The sequence below is a fragment of the Mustelus asterias genome, chromosome 16, assembly GCF_964213995.1.
Source record: "Mustelus asterias chromosome 16, sMusAst1.hap1.1, whole genome shotgun sequence".
NCBI classification, from domain to species: Eukaryota; Metazoa; Chordata; class Chondrichthyes; order Carcharhiniformes; family Triakidae; genus Mustelus; species Mustelus asterias.
The window spans coordinates 72,653,257-72,670,746 of NC_135816.1; the positions used below are offsets into that span (position 1 = coordinate 72,653,257).

Sequence of the window (17,490 nt, forward strand, 5' to 3'; positions counted from 1 at the left end):
TGAATGAATATTGTCAGGAGCCTGGGCCCATCCTAAGAAGAAACCCATGGGTGGGGGTATGGGGTGGGGGAGGGAAGGGGGAGGAGGGGAGTGGGGGAGTGGGAGAGGAAGGGAGTGGGGGAGGAGGGGAGTGGGGGGGAGGGGAGGGAAGAGGGGGAGGGGAGGGGGGAGGGGGGAAGGTGAGGTGGGTGTGCCATCAGTGAGGCAAGATGATCCCGCCAGCATGAACAGCCAGAAAATCTCCTCCAATTTGGAGCTTGGCGAGATTCCCGACAGGAAAGAGATGTGCGGGACCGAAAGATGCCGGCAATGCCGTCTCTTGAGAGATTGAGGCACCCTTTTTAAAGGATGTCCCCAATCTCAAAATTAAGTTGAGTGTTCCCACCTCACCCCCACCCCTCCCACGGACAGCGTGTCCCCCCACAGACATGGCAAACAGCCCCAATCCTTCACCCCAGAGGGCTAATGTCCCCCCATCATTAAAAGTCCATGTCACCCCTTACCCACACCATGCAGGCATGAGGATGACCCAGCACCCCCCTTCCTTCCTTGCGAGCACAGGGCATCGGTTCCTCCCCGCACCCCAACCCACCCCCGCTCATCGCTAGCATTAACCGCTTCCACATGAGTGATACCCCGATAGAGGGTTGCATAAGGTCCTGCACCATTCAGGCACTATCTTTAGACTCCACCCCTTGCCAAGTTGGCAGTGCCAGGTTGGCAATGCCAGGACATTGTCCAGCCATGTCCCTGACCACCTGGGAGCTACAATGGCCTCCAAGTGCCCCGGTGTTGCTATCGTGCCTGGTCTCTGTTTTGGGGAACAGTAGTGACTCCCGCTGGCTTCCTATTGTGGAGGTGGGTTGGTGAATACCAAGAGCTGGGTGAATCCGGCTAAAGACAGAATATGCATATTTAAATAAGGATTTACATATGCTAATCTGGTTCACACCCTCACAAACTGTGTTTGGCCCATCATGCCCATAACATGATTTGCGCTGCAGGGCATGGGGTTAGAGAATTGCTTCCATTATAGTCAGCCAGTTGGGTTTACAATAAACATTTTTCCTTGCCCTGGAGGTCCCCCTCACTCCTCTTCACACTCTCCTCTTCTTTCTATCATCTCTCTCCTCTTCTCTCTCTCCTCTCCACTCTCTCCTCTCCACTCTCTCCTCTCCACTTTCTCCTCTTCTCTCTCTCCTCTTCTCTCTCTCCTCTTCTCTCCTCTCTCTCCTCTTCTTTGTCCTATTCACTCTTACCTCTTCACTCTTTCCCCTTCTCTCTCTCCTCTTCTCTCTTTCCTCTCTCTCCTCTTTTCTCCTCTTCACTCTCCCCCATTTTCTCTCTCCTATTCTCTCTCTCCTCTTCACTCTTTCCCTTTCTCTCTCTTCTCTCTCTCCTCTTCCCTCTTTCCCCTTCTCTCTCTCTCCTCTTCTCTCTCTCCTCTTCCCTCTTTCCCCTTCTCTCTCTCCTCTCCTCTCTCTCCTCTTCACTCTCTCCTCTTCTTGCCACTACTTGCCAGGGTGAGCTTCGAACTCATGGCCTTTGGATTTCTGGTCAAATAACCAAACCATCGCTAAATATTTAATTTTCAATTCATTACCCACCGATCAAAAATAAACCCTCATCAAGTAATGGCTCAATAATTAGCAACATGAAAGTAGGCCATTCAACCCCTCGAGCCCGATCCACCATTCCAATTAGATCATGGCTAATCTGGATTTTAACTCCATCCACATGCATTGATTTCACAGCCTCCACCCCCCATTTCCCTTTATACCCTTGGCGAACAGAAATCTATCAATCCTGAATTAAAGATGCAGTACAGGAACATGTTAAGAATTGAATGCAGAAGTCCAGGTTCACAGACAAGAAGTAACTTTAATTAAATATTGTGTAAGTTGAAAAGTTTTTTACAGCTCAAATTTCTGCAAAAAATTTATAACAATCTCTACAGTAGTTTGTTTGTCTAACCATTTATCTGTACAGTGTGTCCAACAGTTCACATAAAGGAAGTGGAAGGCAATCAGTTTAAATGAAACTACGGCTGATATTGGCAATTGGGAGGCATTGCTTCACATTTTCCATCACCAAGGTTTCTTCTTGTTTCTGTGTTCAAGTCTGAAGTCTGCGGTTGACTCCTTTCATTTATTTAGTCCATCGCCAGTGCTTATACAATAGCTGACACCAAGCATGTATGCACTAGTTCAGCCGCGGGACTGAAAAGAGGTTTGGACAAAGGACAGTATACCACTTGGTCAAAAAAAAGACATCTTTTCCATTTCTCAAGCATCAGCATTTGCTTGTTCCTCATTCATCCCCTTAGAAAAATCCTCAAATTTCTTTTTTTTTTGTTTTAGTTTGTTTTTTCACATTGCAAGTGAGATTCAAGATGTCCTTATAAAGCCACTGGAATACCAGACTGGGAGCTTTGTGTGACTGCAGCACTTGTCACACCCTTGCGGGTTAGATGGCAACAAAAATGGTACATTTCTCAGGGTAACAAAACAGTTAAAATTGTGCTTTCATTTAAAAAACAAAAAAAAAGTTCCTCATTTTAACAATACGATTTCTCATTCTTATTTTTTTTCTTGAAAATTCAGGGTGTAATGTTTTATTGAAAATGAATAAGCTTTGCATTGTTAAGGCATCCGAACTGCTGGTTTCTAGAATTTTGATTAATGTCAAATAGAAAGAGAGAGAGAGAGAGAAGAGAGAGACAGAGAGAGAGAGAGAAATACAAGCAGGTGGAAATTTTATTTTTTAAATGACTTTTTTTCTTCCCTGTATTAATGCAGAAAAGAAGTGGCCATTGCCCAGTGTGGAGAGGATACCCCATGCATATCACTATATTTAAAACAGCGCTACCTTTCATAAGCTGCAGGAGAACAAAATTTACCATTTTAAATCTATAGAAGTAAATGCTATTGAATAAGATGCTGTTTTCTTTGCCACACAATTAAAAAAAAAACTTGATGTTTCAATTCAACTTACAAAAAAAATATAAAAATAGACGATGGCTTTTTTGACATGACATTTTTTTAAAAAAGGGAAGAATGTTCCAAATCAATGCTTAGCACAATATTGACTCAATTGGGAAAAAATGCAATATGATATATTTTTATATATATATATAAAATGCAAACAAAAACTTTAAAATCACATTTAAACAATTTCTTACTCAGGTACAATTGTAAATGGCTTACTTTGTTGACATCTCCCAAGTATTCGCGTACTTACATATTAAAATTAATCCAGGGAATAAACAGATGGGGAAAAGAACACAATCCAAACAAAGCAATGTACAAATTTCCAAAGATAAATACATTATTTATAAGCATATTTTACAAAAAAAACACAAATCTTGTTTTAAAACCGATACATGTTTAATTACACAAGGATGTGCAAGCGAAATAATAAATGAATAGTAGTGAACTCCTTGCAGTAATGAAAAATGGGACGCAAAAAGATACGCTTATGCAATAAAATTCCTTGTTAATATTGGAAATTGTATTTAAGACATTGAAATGTATAAATATTTAAACAACAACTTTGGCAAAAGAAAAAATTCACAAAAAATCTACAATATTTATAACTACATACAAACACAATATAGCGGAAAATTATTGGATAATGCATCATCAGACCTCTGATGGCTCCTCGATAAAGTACATTAAGAGCATTCTCAATACAGTGCTAATAAAATAGCAATTTTCAAAAAAAAACTCCCCCTTCATGTTTGCCCCCACACAGCACTGGTACTTTTGATTCTGTCTACCTTTCAACCCCTGTAAATACAGCAGCTAAATCTATTTTGTGTTTTCCAAAGTCCTTCACAATGTACAAACCCTTGTTAATGAAGTGCTGGTTGTGATATCTGTAGCCGCATTTCCTATTCTGGATGGTTTTTTTTAAAAGAAAAAGAAGCAAAGACGATCGGACTTGACCGAAGCCAAGGACTGGGCGATGGGTTGGGCACATGGCAGTAACTGGCTGGCACTGGTGTCGGCAACACAATGAAGAAAGCACAAAGAAAAGTCTAAAATACCAGCTGGCGCCATTCCTTCATGCCTCCCCCCCCTTCCCCACCCTTTAAGAGAAGGATACGAATGATCAAAGTCACTCAGCCCGAGTCAGCATGATCTTTTTGGAAAGAACCCACGGTTTCAAGTCCTCATTGCTGCAGCAACTAACTGCTTCTTAAATGACTCAAGGGTTTTGACCTTCCCTGCTTTGCCTTACGGAGCATTTTGTTACTAAAGTTGCACGATGTCAACCATCATCAATGAAACTTGTAGGGTCACTGCTTGTTAATCCTATGTCTTGTTTTGGGTTTTTTCTTTTATATCTACAGTTCAATCAGCCCACAAGCAGAGAAGAGTTTCCTATGAAACAGCATTAGCACTGTAACAGCTGATACTGAATTTGAACACAGCGATATCTGGGCTCAGCATCTTTCAATCCATTTACAGTTAAAAACCCCACTGGCAATTCTACAGGTTGTAACCAACTATCACACTCTAAATGCTCTACATGTTTCCACCTATTAATTATCACTACGTGGCTCATCCACCTTCAAACACTTTTATTCTCTCAGTCAAATCTTTATAAATTAAGCATCACATTCTGTTACAGTGTTCTCTCCAGAACTTTTTGACTCTAAAAGGCATTTATTGTTTTTTGTCCTGTTAAAATGAATAAATTGGGTTTAAGCATTTTGAAAAACGTGAACATTCGTCAACATAGAACAAACAATTTTGTTTAGTTTTCCCCCACTCAAATATATGGGACCTAACGTGTAAATTGCCACCATGCATTCAATTCATCAGAATTGGCAAGGCTGAAGGTTTTAAAAAGTGTTACTGTGATTGTTTAACTCTACACAATCCCTCTGTGAAAGGCCTGAGTTAAAAGTTCCATTCGTCTGTGGGACTTGCATCTCAACTCCTCCTGGAGCACAAAATTCATCGCAATTGTCAGCATATAGATGCAGTCTTCAAGGCATGGGATCTATCTACATTGGAGGAACTATCATGCCGGATATAGCTGCAAAATATAAAAGGGGAAAAGAAACTTTTATTGAACAGGGAAACACACAGGCAGAAACAGAGGGCAAAAAACTCAGAAAGACCCGTTAGAAAGCACAACCTTCATTTGCTCATTTTCTTTTGTGTGTGTGTCTCTCTCTCTCTCCCTCCCTCCCGCTTGTTCTGATGGTTCTGAGTTCTGCTTGGTTACCAATCCCCAGAAGTCAGGCACCATCTCACAAGTGGCTGCTCTTAGTGCGCCAGTCTAAACAGTGAACGTTGACAGCCAATTCCAACTGTAAGGCCCTCACTGCACAGCCTGTCAATTTATCTGCAGTGCCCATTATATCTGCAGTGCCCAATCACGCTATATCCAGGTCTTCCAAATTGTACCTCTGGAGCACAGTGGCTGGTGTAATGTCAGAAAGAGTATCAGGCATTTAACCCCAGCAACAATGACATGAATGATCTGTGAATCTGCTTTTATTGCCATGGTTGTATTTGGCCGAAGGTTGACTGTTAGCCAGGCCACCAGGAGAACTCCATGATCTTCTTAGCTTCACAGCTGAACCACTGGAAGAGGGTGGTAGGGCTTTAGTTTACTTCCTCATATGAAGAATGGCAGAAACCCCCTCAGATCCCATTCTGAAGCACAAGTTAGATCGGGTGCTCACAATGGCATCCAACCTTTCCATCACAGTTGGTGTGCCAGATGACTTATGCCCCAGGGATGTTGCAACAAATTGTGATGGATGGCTTTTGTCTCAATGTTCAAATGACATTATGACCTCTGTTTACTTCACTGCATCATGTGTGTGAATGAAATGAAAAATTAGCCAACGCTTGTTTGTCATAAGTGAAATGGTTGCTTTTGGAATTGGAAAATCAAAAGATTGTTAATGAGCCAGAAGTCACCTTTCGCTGATATTGTGGCATGTTAGTTGGTGGCCATTTTGGATGAGAGGACCATGAATTAAAAAAAGCAAAACCCCAGCAAATTTGCTTAACCTAATTACTATTCCTGGACATCAGGTATCTCTACAAAAAAAGTTCTCAGATGAATGAGAGCAAAAGAGGCAAATTTGCTTGTTAGTCTGTGTTGAGTCACTTGGTCTCAGTCAGGAGGTAGTAACTGAACTACCTCAATTAGCATCAGACTAAGAAGGGGTAGAATCAATCCCTGTTCCTTCAAAAAGACATGACTGTGTCTCTGATGCCCCCCGCAGCCAATTTGCCTGGTGCTCACTGCCTTGGCTCAAACAAGATAAATGGTGAGTCAGTTGAGGCATCAGCAGGAAGCCTTTCGAATGAGCAGCATTTTCAGGAGGGGAAAGGTCACAATTCCCTCTGTAACTTATCCGAAGTAAGAGCTTGAATCAACTATTCTGATTCACTCTTAATCCTTTGAAAGATTTCCTCTCTTGCTGAAAAAGAAGAGGGACCCTTTTCCATTTTATTTTGCTAGGAAAATGACCGGGATGCACTGTGCATGTGCACAAGCGTCCACAGAAACCCAATCTTATAACAAGCTCCAGTCCAGACTCCTGAGGGAATTGATCACAGTCATAGCTGAGAAACTGAGTGGTCCAACGAAGGACCGAAGGGGTTTGGAAATTCCACAAGTGGCATCCAGCAGCCTACTCTGCTTTGTTGTGCAGCTGTAATTTCGTTCCCTCTCTCTCTCTCTCTCTCTCCCCCCTCCCCCACCCCACACCCTCACACACACTCCCACCTCCTCTCTTTTGGCAGCTGATCTTTGTTTATCATCTCAGCACTATCAGAATCTCCCATCTCACAGCACTGGTGGCCCTCAGACGTCAAAGGACAGGAAGGTGCTTTTTTATTTTCCTCCACCCCCGCCCCCCTCACCCCTGCCTCCTCGTGTTTAGTGAAATAGAAGCTAGAAGTGGCAGCAGAATGATCTATGGAACAGTGGCAGAGGAGTTTTTAAAATACTACACGTTGCTTCTGTATTTCTTGGGTGTAATTAATAATAATCGAGGGAGAGAGAATAGCAGTGTCCCAGCTTATTGATGGTCAAATTGCCGCACTTTTGTTATGCACCTCTGCCCTTGTTTTGCTTTGCAATGAACCAATTATTTCTGAAGAGTTCCAGTTCTTTAAGGACAGAGATTTTACCGTCTTCTCCCTGTTAACATTCTTAGCAATCCAACCGCCCCCATTGCTGCACTCACGTCCTGTGCCAGGAAAGCCAACGAACGACACCAGGCTCTGAAGTCGGAGGTTCGCTTTTGCCAATCCAGGAGGCAAACAAGGATTAACTCTTTAATTTTCCCCACTGAGGTTGTTTCCCCTTGTGAGAGTGTCTAGGACCAGGGGACGTAATCTCAGAGTAAGGGGTCGGCCATTTAAGACAGAGATGAAGAAGAATTTATTTTCTCAGAGGGTAGTGAATCTGTGGAATACTTTAGCGCAGAGGGCTGCAGAGGCTGGGTCATTAAGTATGTTCAAGGCTGAGATAGACAGATTTTTAATCAGTAAAGGTTATGGGGACAATGCGGGAAAGTGTTGAGAATTATCATATCAGTTCAGCCATTAGCCAAATTCGTCCGTGGCTGGCATTTTCCAGTGCCGCTGCAGTGAATGGAGTTTTGGCTGAGTGCCAAATTCTCCATTCTTGCTGGATGTGGGGTAGGTATGGACGAGATCAGAGAACCCTGCCCACGATCTCATTGAATGGCAGAGCAGACTCGATGGGCTGAATGGCCTACTTCTGCCCCTACATCTTATGGTTTATGGTCTCAGATGCAACTATGGTGCCTACATAGGGTCTACCACAGTGACCGGTCTGGGCACTCCAAGGTGAGGGTAAGGGGGTCCCGTTGAGAAATTGGCATTTAAATCAATCTGGGAATCCAACGTTCTGCCTTGGAAGCATTTGTTCGCCATCGAGTCGACAAAAACAAAAGCATACAGCTGCTCCCACCTTGTGGTTAGCCTGTATTAAAGGCTGCCCTACTTCTTTACCCTCTATGTCACTGCTGTCACTAATGGCAGTGAGGGAGGGGAGGGGTGTGTTGGAGCAGAGGGTCATTTGACAAAACCTCTATGAATATGCCCAACCTGAGCTGGGTAATGGTCAAAGCGCTACAATTTTTTAATCCGGTCATGAGATGGAAACAAGGCCATGATTTATTACCCATACATAATTGCCCCTTATGAAGGTGGTGGTGAGCTGCCTTTTTGAACCACTGCAACACCCACAGTGCTGTTAGGGAGGGAATTCCAATATTTTGGACCCAATGACATTGAAGGAATGGCACTATATTTCCAAGTCAGGATGGTGAGTGGCTTGCAGAAGAACATCCAGGTGGTGGTGCTCCCTTATGTCTGCAGCCCTTGTCCTTCTAGGTGGGATTAGCTTTGGTATTTATCTAAATTAGGGAGGGGGAGAAATGTCTTTGATGCCAGTGCTGGGAAGTTGCATGGATGCCAGGTGAGATAAGAATCGGATTTGGTTAAAATGTGCCCGTAGGTTTGGACAACTACTGTACAACAGAGGTGTGTTCCTCCTCCAGGACCAGGGCTTCCAAGCTTTTTCCAACCTAGGCTATTAAAAAAGCTGCAGGCTGGAGAGGGATGAGTGATGGCAAAAGGAGTAGAAATTCTGATATTCTCAGCAGCATGTAACAGAGGTAGAAATCCACCCCATTTATCCTGATCTTTGCACCAGATGCGAGTTCTTTGAGTTCAGGAAAGCCTCATTATGTCAACATTACTGGCTTTTGTGATGGCATGTGAAAAGCTCCATTTACCTTTTCCAGGTGTTGCAATTGTTCTCACGACACTACCTATAGGCGAGCAATCTCTACCAATCTCCTGGCCAACATTTATCACCCAGGCAAACACCAGAAATAGCATTCCCATATTTGTGGTGCTTTGCTGTGAGCTGTTAACACAACAAAACCATCTACTTGACGTGAAATACTCTGAGGTGCCCTGAAAAGTATGGTAAGACACCATATAAACTGCAAGTGATTCTGTCTGTGGGTGGAATTAAGACAGGGAGTGAAGGGCCGCAACAAAGATAAAACGGTGAGCCATCGATAAGAATCAAACAAAAATATTTACATAGAATTTTTCTTATTATTCGCATAAAATATTAATTCATTGACACGAGAGGTTGAGGAGGCCAAGCTAACTTCACAGGGAAATAATAAATATTTGATGCACTGATCCAAAATGTCAGTTCGATCAGATTTTATGAAGCTCCCTCCTCTCGGAGTCAAGGGCAGGTGGCAGGCTTCAAACTATCCCTGTAGTGCAGAAGCCACAGTCGTGGTGGAAAAAGTGGAATGAAAATTGGGGGCGTGAACCTCCTAATTAATGCTGAAAGACATAGACTGTGGAAGGTTAGACTGTGCGCAGTCTGTGAGTTAATTAATACACGTTGCCACCCAGTTTTGGTCCCACGCAGTTCAGGTTACTGCGCCTCATGGACAGGTCATGCAGTTAAGTGTCTCAATCTGACGGCAGGTCCGGTGATGTACCACAGACGGACAGTGCAGACAAAACCCGAGGCTACCACTTTTAAAGGAACAGTATTCTTACCCTGCCCCTTCTCCCTGTCTTAATTCCACCCACCCACTGTGCTTTTTCTGCTGTGTGTGCTATCTTTGATCTGGGACTATTAGAAGTAAAATCTGCGGGAAGATTTTTATCAGAAAACTCCCATGGGCTTTCACTTTCTTTTCCCAAAGTGGAGAGGAAAACAATTTCAGATTCCAAGATGACCTTCTTAGAAGCCCACACGCAAAGACGGCCTGTGTAACTGAGCCAACCTCTCCTGTACTCTTGCTTTGCCTTCATAGAATCATAGAATCCCAACAGTACAGAAGGAGGCCACTCAGCCTATCGAGTCTGTACCGACCACAATCCCACCCAGGCCCTATTCCCGTAACCCCACGCATTTACCCTGCTAATCCCCCTCACACCAGAGTTAATTTAGCATGGCCAATCAACCTAACCCACACATCTTTGGACTGTGGGAGGAAACCGGAGCACCCGGAGGAAACCCACACAGACACAGGGAGAAAGTGCAAACTCCACACAGACAGTGACCCAAGACCGGAATTGAACCCTGACACTGTGAGGCAGCAGTGCCCATCACTGTGCCACCGTGCCGCCCCATGCTGACAACAAGCAATTTTCAATGTAACTCTTTCCACCTACTTGACGTTAGTTTGGCCAGGCATTATTAAAGAGGCAAAGAACTTTGCTACAGGTTAATGTAACATTAACCCATCACACTCCCTCTCAAACCCCAAATTCTGCACTCTCCCAATCCGCCCACCTTCCTGCGAGTTGCTGATTCCTTCTTGGCCTGGCAATGAACAGACCACCAGTATCTCATCTAAGTGATTAATACTTCATGTAAGAGTTCACACAGTGCCGGCAGCTTACTTAAGCATAGGGGAGACAGAGGCGATCAAAGCCAGCCCCATTCTCATCTAGTACTGGTACATGCACCTTCCCTAATGTGCCTTGGACACAGCTATGACAAGGGCTGTCATATGTGCTTTTCATTTTCCCCTTTCCTGGAGGTTGGAAGCAATTGCACTGAGGGAGGGGTGCACTGTCGGAGATGCTGTCTTTTCAAACCCATGTGGTGATGTCCACCTCTCAGATCCTGGAATACATCTCAGGCTGCTAAGCCGGGGAGTCATCCATGGTGTCCTGATGAGATTCATCCTCCAATCCCTGTTTGAGAGCAGATATCCACTCCATCTGACGAAGGAGCAGCGCTCCGAAAGCTAATGGCATTTGCTACCAAATAAACTTGTTGGACTTTAACCTGGTGTTGTTAAAACTCTTACTGAGATTCATCCCTCCAGCAACATCTGAAGTGGATTTTTCGATTGTTACTTAAGGGGACTTGCTGTGCACAGAATGGCCACCACATTTTCTACACTTCAAAAATGTTACATTGGCTCTCCAGTGTTTTGGGATGAGCTGGAATCATGAAAGGCGCTATATAAATGCAAGTCTTGTTCTCTTCCATTAATGAACAGCATGGACAAGTCTGGCTTGGCTCACTGTGGCACCCAGTGATGTATTTAACAACTGAGCCAGATTCTACCCAATTTGTCAAATGCATTAACAATATTTTGAGATTTCCCATTGAAACCCTAGTTAAATTATCCAGGGGACATAATGTGGACACAAATAGTTAATAAACCAGTCTAGCAGATAAAATTCAAGTGATAACCTCTTTCATTGTAACACATGACGAGTCAGAAGCCAAGAGAACCTGCTAGAATTTAGTTCAGTAGTGTACAGTATGAGCAGTATTCCACAATTCATACGACTGTAAGATGGATGCTATCATTTTAATTATGGCAGTGTACATTATTAATGAGTATCTTATACCAGTATTCGCAATAGTAAAGCTCAACACAACAAATTCATGGTGATTTGCTTTCCACATCTCATCATGTCTTAGACTGTCTATTCAACCATGAAGGGAATCACATCCAAGCCCAAAACTGCCCTCACTCAATGTTTACACACCTACGTTCTCCAGCGTAGTGTCAGTGGCTCAGTGGAAAGCAATCCAGACCAGAAATCTTAATTTCCCACACTAAACTTTCCTGTCTCTGATCCCCCCACCCCCTCACCCCACAGACCCCAACTTCCAGAGAGATACAGAGCAATGGCCATGCCTTGCCTGAACTCAGCTGACCCAGTTATAGACCAGGAAGCAAACCTGGCATCTACCTTTGAACCCGTGTCTCCCAGTGTCACATACTGTCTTACTGGGTCGGTTGGAGGAATTGACAGTGACGGGCTCTCTGAGACACCTACAGGCTTGGAACACTCCACTCAATATTTCAATAGCCAATTCGCCAGTGGGAATAGTACAAGGATCCTTGCCAAACAGTAGTAACAATGGGAAATTCGCAACTTCAGCTCCCTCTCTCTCACTCTCTCCCTCTAAGCCACCCTTTCACTGAGTGAGACTTGGGTGCAGTAGCACAGCTCTATTGAATTGGCCTCTCTCTGTGAAGAATCACTGCCTTCGTTAAGTGACGGCATTATTAGACATTGATAAAGGGCATGGATGCATGATGCCTAGCATCAAAATACATCATTCAGATAATTATGCTGCAAGCAAGTTCAGGACAATAAATAGCAAATAAGATTCCTGTTCGGCCACTAGTCAGATGGAAGACAGAGGGAAGTTGGTGCCAAGAAGAATTAGGAACAGAGAGGGGCTATTCAGCCCCTCAATAAGATTCAGCCATTCAATAAGATGGCTGATCTGATTGTGGCCTTAACTCCACCTTCCTGCCTGTCTGCGCCTCCCCCACTCCGCATCCCCTCACCCATCCCTTAACCCTCGATTTCCCCTTGCTAATTGAAAATCTAACTCAGCCTTGAATATTTTCAGTGACCCAGCCTTCCAAGCTGTGGAAGAAAATTCCAGACTAAAGCATACTCCTCCTGACAGGGAATGGAACCCAGAACACAGTATGAAAGCACTGAATCCTAACCACCAGGCCACTAAGGGACAGTTTTAACTCAGGGGAAGGTCTCCCTTGGAGTGACCCTACAATGCAGTACTCGCTAAGAGTCCACAAAAGACTGGTCAAACAGTGGGGAGAGCGTGGGATGGAGAGAGGGGAGAGGGTGGCTGAGGGTGGGGAGAGAAAAAGAGATTATGTTAGTGATTTCTAATGAAAAAGGAAAGCAGTCTCAGACATTCATTCAATTTAAAACAAGTAACACAACAGAGAACAGACAACATCACACCGACAAAGACGCTATTTGACTTTACTGCACTGTGTTAAGTTCTACAATCGGGATCTGCTTTACTTCCTCATTCACAAAGGCCCCGTCAAAGACCCCTGCTTGAAAAGTGTCTTGGAAGTGATGACGTTGGCATGGAAACCATCTGAGTTGAATCGCAAAAGGTGACACCTGGACCAAGTCCACCGCCATTCTATTGTTTTTAATCAACCCTCACAGATGTGAATGGTGACTTTGATTTATATGCACAGGATCTATATTTAACTCTTTCTCTGTTAAACCCGTACAGCTGCCAGTACGAAAGCAAGGCCAGATCTTTCAGGGCTAGCAGACAACTGCTGCAGACCTGACTTGCCTCTGTCTTAATCATTGCTCATCTGGTGTTCCTTGTTGACAAAACTCTCACAGGATGGCACTGCAAAAACATTTTTCTGAGGAGCCTTGGTGGCCTCGTATGTTTACAAAGTGGGTTGTTAGATGATAAGACATTTTAACGTCATTCTAACCGAGAGGCTAAGACTTGCGCATTTGGGTTGCGTTACAACATTGCAGAGTTTGAATAGATTGATGAGAAATCTCTAATATTACACACGGGGTAGCCATTTATATATACGTCCCAACTTTCAAGAGAGTTTAACGTGTCTGGAATGTTTTATTTATTATTCCTATTACGAGTGTAAGAGTTTCAGCCTAACCATACGGAATGAAATCAGCCTGGGCCTGTGGTGTGTGTGAGCTCACCTTGGAGACTGTTAGCGTTGGCGCTGGTGCAGGTCGGGGGAGGGGAGGTCTGTGGTCTCACCACCGGAGCGAAGGCGCTTTTTTGTTTCACTGCAGAGACCATATTGGCTGGCGAGAAGGAGAAAATGCCAGAGGTACTGCTACAATTTGAAGGAAGGCTGGTGGAGGAGGCCATGGTAGGACTGGACGGCACTACTGCAACAAGAAAGGAGGAAATATGTCAACCATTTGGGTGCCATATATATATTTTTTCATACATATATATATAAATATAAATATATATATATGAATTTGTACAGTTCATCGACCATTTTCAGGATAGTTAGTCAATGGTGGCAAGACAATTTGAGTCATTTTAAGACGTTGAGAGAAAAAAATAATTGTGTGACCACAGCTGGGTAGAACGACTTGTCGTATCTCCACTGGGTCACTTACCTGGCGACATTGGTGACTTAACCCTTTCAAACCCTGAGTTTGCTGGTTAACATCAGCTTAAAAGGTGCGGTTCTGTGCCACAGAAGTGGCAAGTTTAGGGTTGAGGAAGTTAAAAAGGGGGAGGGGGAGGATCTTGTTGAGTTGATTTTTACTTTTGGCAAGAAACAGGAGAACAATGACAGGAAGTGGAGGGTGAGGGAATGGGCGGGCAGGCAGGTTCAGTTAATGCAAAAGTGCCACAGTCAAATAGCATCCACCTCACACCATGGTGTAGTTACCTCAAACAGGCACAGCCCCTTCGTCTGCTCTTTGTAAAATTACAAGTGCAGCTTTTTCCTCTTGGATGATCGAGGGGTTATTCTGGTATGTCAATAGCTCGCCTGCAGTGTGCGTTCAGTTTAGTCATTCCCCCATCATCCTGCTCTTACTGCTTCGCGGCCCTTCCTTGGCCCTGCATGATTGTCATCAGTGAGTGTTTTTTAATCAGGCCACACACCCGTGGGTATAAGAGAAAAGGTAATCGATTGATGAAAATTAGAGCTACGCAAACAGCAGGCCATAGATAGAAAAATGTCTTTCGCTAAGGTCATCTCAGCTCCTTGTAATGCGAGTAAAGTGCTGGTTGTTTAATCATTACTCATGCAATTAGTTTATTGATTTAATTAAGAATGACGCCTTTTAATTAGAGAGCCTGACTGAGACGGTGTCTGATGGGACAGGTCAGGTCTGAGTGACACGGAACTTTTTAGAACCTCCCTTTTTTGTTAAAGAGACAGCATCCCCTTCTAGGCAGTCCTTGAAGGGGGACCTTGGTGAAATTCCAGCATCCAACCTCAAGCCCTGGTGCAAAGTTCAGACTAACCCATGAGTAAACGTAGAAGTGAGGATATATGGCTAACATCGGCTGCTCTCTCTGTGCTTGGACTTTGAATGAAACTGAAGCCTCAAGCCGCAATGAATAGGCTCAGTGAAAGATTTTTTTAAAATAAGATCATTAACATTGTTCAGCTACGGTACAGCTCGGCTTCACATTTTTACTTGTGATTAATTAACAGTCACACTAAGGTGTTCAGAATTGAGGATAATCTTTAATTTAGAAATTTGAAGGAATATCGATGAAAGACCCACGCAAGTGTGTTCGTGAGGGGACCTATACTGCTTACTTAGATGTTCCAATGATTTTACCGCAGTGGTAACCCATTTATTTTAAGTGGTTGTTAAATCTAGGGTGCTGCGTGTGACGATTTGAAGCTTTAACAAACACCTACCCACAGTGCAGTATGCTGGAAGACAACACACAAAATAGGAAAACATCAAAACGGACAATAACAGTGTAATGAAGATGGTTTCTATGCATTAGTTTAATGAGCCCCATTTCCGAGAAATCCCATCCTTCTTTCGAACGTCGCTGCTCAATTTGACCGTACAAGGAGGGTGCAACAACTCAGGGGACACACTCCTCTGGAGTCTTCCAGAAAACTGGTCCCTGTTTAAAGCAAGGTCTGAACATCTGCAGCAGTCAATGGCAATAAACCGAGAACTTAACCTCTCCCAAGAGGTTACATGGGTTGTTAGGTGGCGAGAATATAGGAAGGACGAGTCACAATGTTCTCCAGTGATCCTGAGTGTCTGAAGCAAACTTGGTGGGTCAAATAGTCTTTTCCTGACTGATACTTGCATATTTTTCTGCATATAATGGTGCAGACACTTGCTGATATGCTTGTATCTGCCCTGTTTCCGTGTCTTTTCCCCTCTCTTGAAGATACTAGGGTATCGTTCTCCAGGACTCCATCCGAGATCTACACACACACACACACATGCACACACACACGCACATGCACACACACACGCACACACATGCACACACACACACACACAGATGCTGGATATGTGGAGAGAGAAACAGAGTTAATGTTTCAAGTACATGAGACTCTTCTATAGAACTGTAACTCTGTTTCTCTTTCCTCAGATGCCACCAGACAAGTTTATTCAGCATTTTCTATTTTTATTTCAGATTTCCAGCATCCAAAGTGTTTTGCTTTTAATTGAATAATATGTTTGGCTGCTGCCTGTCTCATCTTTACAGAGTTCCAGTTTTATCCCTTGGCCTTGTTAGCTCTGAGTTCAGAATGAGCCTAATTTCATTTTAAATTAATCTTGGCACTGAATATCACTGAGCTCGGGGAGATATTTCACAGGAGGTATTCCATGGTACTGACATAAGCTGAGGGCAGCTCTATGATGAGTCCTTGCAGACCTCACTACAAAGAGCACCATTGTTGGCTAATGGGTTAACAAAAGGGCTGATTTTGTGCTATCAGTCTCACCCATTAGCTGGCCATAAATGGAAGTAGCTCCTTCCCAGATTTTCCATTCATGACATTAATGACTGGATGTTCTCTGGCAGCGAGCCTACAGTTTCTGGGCAGGCAAGGCTTCCTCACGGTAAGCTGTATCTGTAAAATCTGGCCACACGCTGTTTGTTTTCAAGAGTAGAGCTTCTGTGAGAAGAGATTATTCCTCTCTCTCTGTGTCAGAAAACTGAGTCAATAAGTGTGGAGAAATCCCTACTCAATCTAGCTTCTGTTGCTGGAGAATTATTGGATGCTAAGGATATAATGAAACAGACCAGGTTCACAACAGTCTCCTTCCGGGTGTAAATGACACATTCCAAATGGAGTTATTTACCAACTGAGGCTTTGCCAAGTTTGGGGCTGGGGGAGATTCATTCAGTGATAGTTAAAGGTTTTAATCTGACCAGATTTCAATTCCTTGTGTTGAACGGTGTTGTACATCCTTGCATCCTGGGGAATTTGGGCGAATGGCAAGTCCTTGTTCATAGAATCATAGAACAGAATCATAGAATCCCTATAGTACAGAAAGAGGCCATTCAGCCCATTGAGGCTGCACCGACAACAATCTCACCCATCCCCATAACCCTACATATTTAACCTGCTAACCCCCCTGAAACTAGGGTCAATTTAGCGTGGCCAATCAACCTAACCCGCAGATCTTTGGACTGTGGGAGGAAACTGGAGCACCCGGAGGAAACCCATGCAGACACAGGGAGAAAGTGCAAACTCCACACAGACAGTGACCCAAGCCGGAATCGAACTCTGGCACTGTGAAGCAGCAATGCTAACCACTGTCCAATCATTAACAAAATTGTTTCCAGCTCTGAAGAGTCACTAGATTATTGCAAGAGGTAAACGCTAGCTTTGCAGAAATTCTCGTATGGGGTCCACATTTTAAATCCTCAATGAGCCTCCACACTGACCAGAAATGTTAACTTCGGTTTTCTCTCTCCACAGATGCTGCCTGACCTACTGAGCATTTCCAGCACTTCCGGGTTTTATTTCAGATTTCCAGCATTGCGGTGTTTCGCTTTTCCGTTCCTCACATCCATTTTTCATTGGATCAACAATTCACTCTTCTAAATTGAATTGGGGTCAAGGATGGGATTTTCCATTCCTGCCAGGGGTGGGCATCATCGCAGGTGAGGTAGGAATATTTGGAG

The 17,490-nt window shown here is 43.8% G+C and overlaps 1 protein-coding gene across 2 annotated transcripts in view; it reads right to left on the reverse strand.

Annotated features, from left to right (window-relative positions):
- Positions 1-3,490: 3,490 nt before the first annotated feature.
- LOC144505244 (transcription factor COE1) overlaps positions 3,491-17,490 on the reverse strand; it is a 225,151-nt gene continuing 211,151 nt past the window's right edge. Inside the window, exons 9-10 of one of the 2 annotated variants that reach the window (XM_078231273.1) lie at positions 13,539-13,733; positions 3,491-5,046 (exon numbers count right to left, since the gene is read on the reverse strand). In XM_078231273.1, coding sequence (XP_078087399.1) covers positions 5,015-5,046; positions 13,539-13,733 — 227 coding nt within the window. In that variant the 3' untranslated portion in view covers positions 3,491-5,014. The remainder of the gene's footprint in view (positions 5,047-13,538; positions 13,734-17,490) is intronic. The other variant, XM_078231274.1, reaches the window with a different exon arrangement.